Raw genomic sequence first — 10383 nt, forward strand, 5'->3', positions numbered from 1 at the left:
TGGTGAAAGACCTCATCCCTGAAGACCGGATCCACCGCACACAAGTCATAAGCCAGACCCTCAGCCCAGTGTGGGACGAGACATTTATCCTGTAATCTGTCACCCTGTGACTTTGCTTGCTTGGGGGTCTGGAGGGGGTGTCCAGGGCTCTTGGGGGTGGAGGGCGGGTTCACCCATCGCTCCAGTCAGGAGCTGGGGCTCTGCCAGGGCGATGCCCACTGGGACTTGCCAGGCTTCTGGTCTGACCCATTCAGCAGGTCCAGGAGGTGAAAAACAAAAGCATGGCAAAAATCCTTCCCTTGGGGTTCTCCCACCACATCCCCTGGCTGTGTGGAGTGGTTTGGGATCTCTCCAGGGAGGGGCTGCCTGCCTGTAATCCCCACTTGTCCTGTCTGCTTGCTGGTGGTCCCCTGGGTGCTGCCTGGGTAACAGCATCCCGCTGGTGCCTTGCAGGGAGTTTGAAGACATGGAGACAGCCAGCTTCCACCTGGACATGTGGTGAGCAGCAGCACCCCCCGCCAGCGACCCTGATCCCCAGCCTGAGCAGGGTCCTGCCTCCTGGGGGCTCCCGGGGGGGTCCTTCACCATGCACCCTTTCAAAAGCCCCAGAAATCAGCTGGGGACTCCATTCCCCCCCACTTTCTGCTGGAGCAGTGCACAGAGCAGGACTGTGACCAGCAGGAGCAGGGAGAGCCCGGGCTGGCTTTGATCCTGAGCCTTCATTTTATTTATGGCAAGAAGCCACATGCTTGCAGATTTTGGCTGGACAACTGGTTTTGGGGTGTCCTCAAACCCGACACGTTCCCTCCCACCGACACCTTTCCTTCTCCACTATCACTACAACCCCCTGGGCTGCTCTGCAACCGCCTGACTTTCCTCCTTCCCCCCGGGGTGGGTTTCTCTGCCCACCCTCGCAGGGACTCGGATACAGTGGAGTCGGTGCGGCACAAGCTGGGGGAGCTGACGGACCTCCACGGCCTCAAACGGTTGGTACTGAGCTGGCCCTCAAGGCTGCTGAGGAAAGAGCCTTTGCAAAATGCTTATCTGCCTGCTGGCTTTTAAAAATTACCTTGGGAGGGAGGGGAGCAGGTCTGCATCACGATTCTTCACGCCGAGCACGGCTGGGTCCTGGCTTCAGGAAACCTTCTCACGCCCTCCTTCCTTCCTGCCTTGCAGGATCTTTAAAGATGCTCGCAAAGACAAAGGGCAGGACGATTTCCTGGGGAACGTGGTCCTTCGGCTGAAGGTGAGCTCCTCCCACTTAAACCCCGCGGGGTCCTGGCAAGGTCCCAGCCCCACGGCAGCACCGAGCTCACCCAGGACCCCAGCTCAGAGCCACAGACTGCTGCCAGGTCCCTCAGTCTGGTGGCAGGTGCCCCAGCCACTCCGACACGCTCACACAGTGGTGATCCATCTTTTATTGTGAATCCAGCACCAGGGTTATCCAAACGGCATCTTTCTTCCCTGTTAACACACTGGGTCCTGGTCCCTGAGTGGGATCCTTCCTCCTGAAGGCTGCCTGAGGCTTCACCCTTCTCTCTGTGTGTGCAGGACCTGCACTGCTGGGATGACCGGTGGTACCAGCTGGAGCCACGGACGGAGACGTACCCCAACCGGGGACAGTGTCACCTGCAGTTCCGGCTGACTCACAAGAAGGTAGGAGGGGCTGGAGAAGGGGGTCCTTTTCCATTGCCTTGGCAGAATGAGGCCCTTGGGGCCTCTCTTGGGGTCACAAATCCCTGCCCCAGGACGAGAAGTGCCAGCGCCAGGGTTTGCAAGTGCTGGAAACCATCTCAACCATGCCAGCGTGGGGACCTTGCTCCTGGTGCATCTGCATCCCTTGACTTGGCTTCAAAAGGGGCTTCAAATGGGGCTCTCTGGCCTCAGGCTTTTGGGGTTCCTGTGTCCCCACTCTCTGACTGCATCCCTGTGTGTTCAGACAAGTTATGGGTATTGCTTCTTTGCCTTGTCTCTTTTCAGAGGGCCACCACGAGCAGCCGCACTCAGCCCAGTTACACTGTCCATCGCCACCTCCTGCAGCAGCTGGTGTCCTACGAGATCCTGCAGCACCAGGTACCCACGGGGAGCAGCAGCTCTCCAGCAGCTGGGCTGGGGTCAGGGCTTCCTTTGGAGCCCATCACACCTGACACATTGCTGCAGTGTGGTGAGGAGGAGGATTGTGCTGATGCCTGCCTGTGCCTGGCACCCTTATGAGACAACCATTCCTCCTGTGGTCCTTCAAACACACCCCACGGCAGTGCCTGTCCCCCACCTCACCCAGCCCAGCTGGCTCCAGGACACATCACCCTCCTCTTGCACCCTTGCAGGCGGGGAGCATGGCCTGGGACGGGGAGCTGAGCAGGCACGCCAGCACTGTGCTGTACCTGCACGCCACGCAGAAGGACCTCTCTGACTTCCACCAGGTCATGGCGTGAGTACCCTGTGCCTGGGGAGCCATGATGCAGCATCACAAGGGGGTCACAGGCCACACTGCCTTCCCTGGTGCTGTGTGATCCCAGCCTGTCTCTCCCATGAGCTCAGCGTGGCTGGTACCACCCCCTGCCCCAGGCAGCACCAGGAGACCTGGGTCCTGCCCCTGCACATCCCATCCATGGGTGGGGGAGCACCACCCCAGCCCCTGGGTACCCCACAGCCCCCGGGGCTCAGCCCAGCCTCTCCCTCCTCCCCAGGCAGTGGCTGGCATACAGCAAGCTCTACCAGAGCCTCGAGTTCAACAGCAACTGCCTGCTCCACCAGATCACCAGCATCGAGTACCAGTGGGTGCAGGAGCGCCTGAGGCCGGAGCAGGTGAGGGGACAATATGCCCCATGCACCCCTGAGTCTCTCCTCTCAGCTCCTGGGGCTGTTTCCCTCCCTGTGGTCCAGGAGGGGCAGGAGCTTGTGGGGTACGGGTGTGCTGGGACGGCTGGAGGATGTTGCTGGGGAGCTCCAGCCCTAGGGACCAGGATGACCCACAGGTCAGGGAGCCCCTTTGCCCCAGACACTTGTTCCCCCTCCCTGCAGAGAAGCATTTACCCTTTGCACTAACATCTCCCTCCTCCATTGCTGCCATCAAGTCAATCATAGGTCAGGGAGCCCCTTTGCCCCAAATGCTTGTTCCCCCTCCCTTCAGAGAAGCGTTTACCCTTTGCACTAACATCTCCTTCCTCCATTGCTGCCATCAAGTCAATCACAACCCCCTGCAAAACTTCAATATGACCCAATTCCTACTTTTCCCCACCCATTTTCCCAGCCTCCTGCTGAGACTCTTATTTTTTCCTGCACAGCAACCACGTTTAAGTATAAAGCTCAGTGCAGGCCCTCCAGGAGAATTTCCTGGAGGCATCAGGGGTTTTCCCACCCCTGGAGCAGACTAGAAAGGCACAAGGGCCACCAGCTCCCTCCACCACAGTCCTGCCAGCATCTGCCTGCTGTTGAGGAGGACAATGCGTGTCTCCTTCCTTGTCCCCAGAAAGCAGAGCTGGCCGAGTCCTTCCAGTCCCTGCTGACCTACGGGGTCTCCCTCATCCGGAGGTACCGTATCATCTTCCCTCTCACTGTCCCGAGGTCCACGGAGAGGCTCCAGTCCCTGCTCCGGTGAGTTGAGCGCTGGTCCCACACACGTGTGGGTTGTATGGCTTGGCCACTGTGATGTGTGACACTGTGACACTTGTCCTGTCCTGTCCCTCGTCCTGGGCTCCTCATGGGGAATGTTGCTGGGAGGGGAAGGTCTGTTTGGGTAGGGTCCCTGGGGGGAGAGTGGTTGTTTCTGACAGGCTGATGCTGGGTTTCACTCGAGGTTCTCGCCTTGCAGGGTCCTGGTCCAGATGTGCAAAATGAAAGCTTTCCACGAGCTGTGCACACCCAGCCCCAACCTCCCCCAGATGGTCTCCACAGCGCTGAAGGTAGTGGGACCAGAATTCTTGCCCTCCCCAGCCTCAGGGAGGTGGGACCCTGTGGCTCTCCCTTCCCATCCATCCCCTGCCCAATGACCACATGGACATCCATGGCAGGGGGAGATACCTGCCCCTCTTCACCCACGTGGTTCCCACCACATGGAGCTGGGTCCTGACCACAGCTAGGGCACAGGGAGAGTGAAGGGGGTGACAGAGCTGGCTTTGCTCCTCCTGCTTCCCTGCCATCACTCCAGGACTCCTCTCTTGCAGTCAGGCACGACAGAGTGGTTCCACATGGAGAAGCAGCACCTCAAGCCCATGGTGAAGGTCAGCTCCCACCTCTGCCTCTCTGACTTTATAGGAAGCAGTTTTCTGGGCTTGGGGTGGGAGGCCCAAGGAGCTGGGAAGACAAGATTGAGATAAGGCTTCTCCAGTTGTCTGATGCAGTCAAGACATCCAGGTTTCCAACTTAAAAATACCATGAGCCATGTTACCTGCAGCTGCCCAGGGGCACTGAAGCTTAAGGCCTTGGTGCAACACTCAGGACAACAGGAGGTGGTCCCCAGCCCAGCCACACAAGCATGGGGTGACAGAGAATGTTACCAACAACTTCTTTGTGCTGCTAATGTGGAACTAATGATGGATTTCTACCTTGTAAAAACAAATAATAGAAATAAAGCAGATCAGAATGGAGCCCAGATAATCTCAAAATCACAGAGCATTCAAAACAAGCTGTTCTTTCCTTTGCAGAGCATGGAGGAGAATGGCAAAGCCTTATCCAGACTCCTCCTGGAGGTGATAGGAGATCTCCAGCAGTGCCAGAAAATCTGGAATAAATTCTTCATCAAGTAGGTTTTGGAGCTTAATCCCTTCTCAGCCACTTTCCCTAGGGCCAAGAGCAACAGGGCACTTTGATGTCTCATTCCTTGACTCTTGGGCTCCACAGAGAGCATCTGTGGTCCCATCTCTGCCTCCAACTGCTGTACTGTCCTCACCCTTATGGCAAGAGCACGGTCTGGGTTTGCTGGGCTGGCACTGACAGGCTCCTGACTCCCTGTTTCTCTCTTGCAGCACCTTGAAGTTGAATCTCTTCTTCATCGCCTACATGGAGCTGGAGAGCCTGGTGAGCAAGCCTGGGCTGCTCTGCACTCATGGGACTTAAGTCTAAAGCCAGGCTGAGTTTTTTGGCCACCCTGCAGATGGCAACTGGTTGGTTCAAGCCTGCAAAGTGACCAAACTCACCATCTTTCCCCGTGTGCCCATGAAGTGACTATCACCCACCTACTTTACCCAGCGGATCTCCTGCGATGCCACCCAGAAGGAAGCGGAGTCCCCTGAGCTGACCCTCACCCTGTGGCTCCAGAGAGCCCCCAGCAGACCAAACCCCCCCAGCTGGACCCTCCCTAACTGCTGTCCCCCTTTTCTCTGCTCACTGCCAGGTTGCAGAGCACGTCCAGGAGCAGCTGCGGGAGGTTGACAGCAGCATGTCCAAGCCCACAGCCGAGAGCCTCTTCCAGCTCTACATGAACCTGCAGGAGCTCTATCGGATGAAGGACTTCCTCCCAAACAGGTATCCATCCCTGAGAGAGGGGACAGGCCAAAGGAGGAACTCCAAATCCTTTCCACTAATCACACGCAAGGCAGACCAGGCTGTTGGTGTCTGGTGTCAATGTCAGCACCACCAGAAGGGTTTCAGGCTTTCCTCTGAGTGGGGTTCGTGAAGACCTCGCCTTCCAGACAAGGGGAGGTTTCTCCTCAGCATGGTGCTGTGCTGCCTCCACCTCAGGGCAGTTTCTTGTGTGAGAGCAAGTGGAGGTGATGCTCTGCTCCCATGCCATTGCTGAGTGATCCGAGAAGCTGGTGTCTTCATCCACAGGGATGGACCTCTGGCTCTGAGCAATTTCCACCAGTGGTTCAAGGAAGCTGTGCCCCAGTGGCTGCAGAAAACCTACACCATTGCTCTGGAGAGGGCACAGAGAGCTGTCCAGATGGATCAGGTAACCCGGGGAGGAGAACATCTCCCTCCACCCTTTGGGGACACTCCAGCTCCCTCCACACCTTGCTGCTGTGCCTGGCTCTCAACATTGAGGCCACCACACCAGGTGCCTCTTGCAGCCCAGGAGTGGGCTGGTTCCTCTCCCAAATGCATAACAAAGGATGTGCTCTCCTGGACCTGTTGAGCCCATGCTGGCCATGCACCCATCCCTGTGCCCCTGGCAGCCCGAGTGAGCTGATGAGCCTGCACTCAGGCCATGCTGTGAGCATCTCCTTTGCTTCTGACCTTTAGGAAGAGGAGAGGGAAGGCAGCTGTGGGGCCAGGGGCTCCTTGCCCCACTCTCTAGTGTGGTCCAACAATTATGGGGTGGAGAATGGTGGAGGACAGCCCAATTCAAGGAGCTCAGGCTGCTCCACCCACCCATCCATCCATCCATCCATCCATCCATCCATCCATCCATCCTCACATACTCCACTCTCCAAAGTGACAGGTTGATGACGTTGGGATATATATGGAGCTGATGATGGGCCAAAGAGCCGCAGAGTAAAGCAGCAGCTTCACCAGTCTGAGGCAGCTTCCTTGTGTACAAACCAAGCTGCATTTACTTTCTCTGCCCTCTCAGCTGACGCCCTTTGGGGAGCACAACAAGCACAGCACGTCCACCGTTGACCTGTCCACCTGCTATGCCCAGATTGTGAAGACCTGGCAGCAGCTCAACTGGCCAGACCCTGAGGAAGCCTTCATGATCATGGTGAAGCTCGTGGAGGTTTGTACACTGGGCTGGGCTGGCAGATGCCACACTCACAGACAGCACCAGCCAGTTTCCTCTCCTGCTCACGGAGACAGGTCCCAATGAATGGGGCCAGAGTCCCACACCGTTGTGGTGGGGTCCCCTGACACCACAGTCATCCCTGTGGTGCCCAGCTCAGGTGGCTTCTTGTCCCTCCTGCAGGACATGTGCAGAATCGCCCTGATGTACTGTCGGCTCGTCAAGGAGAGGGCTGAGGTTCTGTCGCTGAGGGAGCAGAGCGAGGGCGAAGCCGCCAACAGGGTTGGTGTCAGGGCAGGCTCCACTGCTCAGGGAGAGGCAGGATTTGGCCATGGTTTGGGGCAGAGAGGGAGATGAGGTGCTGAGCACCCAGCTGACACCCTGGCCTTGGGTTTCACGGGGATCAGCTGGCCCCTGACAGCCATTATCCTGGAAAAGCAGGAGGGAAATGGTGTAAGCAGAGGGAGCAGGATGGGGATGGGGTGGAGACAGGGATTGAGATGGGGATGTGGGTTGGATGGGGATGAGGATTGGGAGGGGGGTGGAGATAGGGATTGAGAAGGGGTCGGGGGTTGGATGGGGACGAGGATTGGGGTGGAGATGGGAATGAGGATGGGGATAAAGATGGGGGTTGAGCTGGGAGGGGCTGGACCAGGGGGTGTGGGACGCTCTGACGCAGACCCACCTCCCCCAGCTCTGCATCGTGGTGAACAACATCAAGCAGCTGCGGCTGCTGATCCTGAAGCTGCCGACACAGCTGGACTGGGCACAGCTGGAGCAGCGCACGGGGGCCGTCATTGACCGGCAGCAGATCCAGCACACGCTGCACAACCAGCTCGACAGCACTGTCTCCTGCCTGGACCACGAGGTCCGGGATGTGGTGCAAGCTCTGGCCACCAAGGTGACCACCTGCCACTGACCCCTTTGGGTCTCACCTGGCCCAGTGAGAAGGTTGCACCCAAGCAGGCCTGGAGCCCACAGTTCTCCTGGGATGGAGACAAGCTGGACTAGGGCATGGGGAGGCTGGTGCAGAGGGCAAAGGCCAAGTGCCTCTGTGCATTTCTCCCTGGCAGCTGGAAAAGGGCATCGCCAGACACATCCAGGAGCTCTCATCTTCCAACGACACCCAGGAGCCTGAGGATGTAAGTACCTGGCCCCTCGTGGATCATCTGTTTTGGGCAGCTGTGAATAACTCTGCCTAGTTGGTGGAGGGCCCCATCCCCCTTCCCCACCTCTCCCTGCCTGCACACAAGACTCAGCAGCAGTGGGACCCAGACCACCATACACTTAGTTTGATGCCCACACTGGCAGCAGGACCAGCCAGGGCACAGCCTGCCCATTTCCTTGCTGTGGGAGGGGACTCCTCCTGACCACCCCCTGCTCTGCTAGCTCTGGCCAGCAGCACCCCAGCTCTCTCCTCATGGAGCCCCTCTGTGCCCTCCACAACACCCCTCTCCTCTCACTGCAGTCCATCATCCCGCTGATGAAGTTCCTGGAGTCAGAGCTGCAGTATCTCAATGAGCATCTGGTCCAGGAGAACTTCAAAAGGTGACGGTGGCCCTGGGGATGCAGGGTGGAGGTCAGCAGCATTACCATCCCTCAGCAGGAGTGTCCCCCCAGCCCCAAGGGGCTTGGGGACATTCCACTTTGGGGCTGGCTGTTCAGTCCAGCATGAAGAGCCCCTCGGCCAAGGACCAAACCCCCTTAGCCCACTCCCTTGGCCCCCTGTTCATAGCCCTCCTTCCTCGCCCTGCAGCCTCCTCACCCTCCTCTGGCATCATACCTTGGCCGTGCTGTCGGCAGCCGCAGGGCAGCAGGTCCCCTCGGCCCAATGCTACAAGAAGCTGCACTGTGCCCTGAAGGTACCAGGGGTGCGGGGGGTCCCCAGCAGGGACGGGTGTTTGGGTGCCAGCTGACAGCATCCTTCTCCTCAGAGCCTGAAGTTCTGCTTCCACGGCGAGGGCTGCGGGCTGCCGCTGGAGACCCTGCACACTGCAGCCTTCCTGGTACAGGGTGCTGGGGGGTAGGGGGAGCCCCAAGGCTTTCCTCTGGGTGCTCTCCAGTGAGGGCATCTCTGGGCTGCAGACCCGTCCCTGTGCCTGACCTTCACTTCTCGCCCTCCCTGCAGTCGCTGGAGACCCACCTGGCCCTCTGCTCCACCACCAGCCGCAAGCTCATCCAGAAATACTTCAGCAACAGGATCCAGCAGCAGGTAGGAGTCGGGATGGTGCCCCCAGCCCCTTCCCCCTGCCCACCCCTGCAGACACGAGCCTGCCCGGCACAGCCTGCCCGTGGAAACGTGGGATTTCCCCACCACCCTCCCACTCCTGGGGCTGGTTTTACCCCAGCGGCGGGCAGGAGGGCATCCAACTGCATCCCAGAGGATCCCCATCACCCCCCCCAGTACCCCAAGACACCCTCTGAGCCTCCACCAGACCCTGGTCATCCGCTCCACGAGCGTGCCGGAGGCAGCACTGTGACTCTTGTACCCACCCCCAGCTGGACACCAGCGTGGAGAAGTACGGGGCCGTGACCATCAAGGCGCTGTACCGCCCTTCCGAGCAGAAGCTCCGCGTGGAAGTGCTCAACGCCGCCAACCTCATCCCGCTGGACTCCAACGGTGGGTGCTGGGGGGCTGGGGACACCCCCCCCAAGAGGGCCGTGGGCTCGGTTCCTGATACACCCCCGGGGAGGAGAGATGCTGGCAGTGCTTGGGGTAATGGGACTCTGCCTTGATTTTCTTTGCATCCAAGAAGGTGGATTTGGGGAAGAAGGGGGTTACTGCACCAGTCTGGGGTGGTCCAGCGGGATGAAGACCAGCTGAGGGACCTGGGGCTCTTTAGTCTGGACAAGAGGAGACTGAGAGGAGACCTTAGTGCTCTCTACAGCTACCTAAATGGAGGTTGTAATGAGGCTGGTGTTGGTCTCTTCTTCCAAATTACTGATAATAGGGTGAGAGGAAATGGCCTCAAGCTGGACCAGGGAAGGTTTCAATTGGATATTAGGAAGAATTTCTTCCCTGAGAGAGTGGTCAGGCACTGGAACGGGCTGCCCAGGGAGGTGGTGGGGGCACCATCCCTGGAGGGGGTCGAAAAATGAGTAGATGTAGCACTTGAGTCTATGAGCTAGTGGTTAGAGAAGTGCTGGGATGATGGTTGGACTTGATGATCCTGGAGGTCCTCTCCAACCAGAGTGATTCTCTGATTCTATGATGCATCAGGCAGGACACTGTGCCCACACCCCGCTGCACAGGGCAGCAGCTAGGGCAGGAGGCTTTTTTCCATCGTGCAAACCATGTCTTGGGCAAAAAGACATATGCCAGGATGAGAAGGGAGTCTCTCGGGCTGGCTGTCATTTGGGGAGGCCTCCAGGAGATGTCACTCCTCTTGCAGCCACCCGTGGCCGACCGATGCATGGGCAGGCCTGGGGATGTTCCTGCACCCTAGCAGGAGCATGGGCTGGGCTGGGGGGGTGGCAGCGAGGGTACCCTGACTCCACCCGCCCCCGCAGTGTGCCTAGCCCCCCCGGCTGTGCCAGGGCAGAGGGGGTGGCAGGAGGGGGCTGACTTCTGCACCCCACCAGGCTCGAGTGACCCGTTTGTCCAGCTCACCCTGGAGCCCCGGCACGAGTTCCCCGAGGTGGTGGCCCGGACCACCCAGTGCAAGAGGAACGAGCTGCACCCCCTCTTTGACGAAGCCTTCGACTTGTGCGTAGGGCCGACA

The 10383-nt window shown here is 58.9% G+C and overlaps 1 protein-coding gene across 1 annotated transcript; it reads left to right on the top strand.

Annotated features, from left to right (window-relative positions):
- Positions 1 to 5: 5 nt before the first annotated feature.
- Positions 6 to 10371, top strand: UNC13D (unc-13 homolog D (C. elegans); the record flags this gene model as incomplete). Its single annotated transcript, XM_008941804.1, has 25 exons — positions 6 to 91; positions 454 to 498; positions 918 to 986; positions 1177 to 1246; positions 1552 to 1656; positions 1981 to 2073; positions 2328 to 2431; positions 2691 to 2808; positions 3473 to 3597; positions 3815 to 3905; positions 4167 to 4223; positions 4647 to 4744; positions 4968 to 5019; positions 5336 to 5466; positions 5773 to 5893; positions 6515 to 6658; positions 6845 to 6943; positions 7356 to 7562; positions 7735 to 7803; positions 8130 to 8209; positions 8418 to 8523; positions 8596 to 8667; positions 8790 to 8873; positions 9161 to 9281; positions 10244 to 10371. Coding segments are annotated over 25 exons (2475 nt in total), but the record flags the coding sequence as incomplete, so codon positions are not given.
- Between the last annotated feature and the right edge of the window lie 12 nt (positions 10372 to 10383).

This window comes from Merops nubicus, unplaced genomic scaffold (genome assembly GCF_000691845.1).
Source record: "Merops nubicus isolate BGI_N331 unplaced genomic scaffold, ASM69184v1 scaffold18806, whole genome shotgun sequence".
Classification (NCBI taxonomy): domain Eukaryota; kingdom Metazoa; phylum Chordata; class Aves; order Coraciiformes; family Meropidae; genus Merops; species Merops nubicus.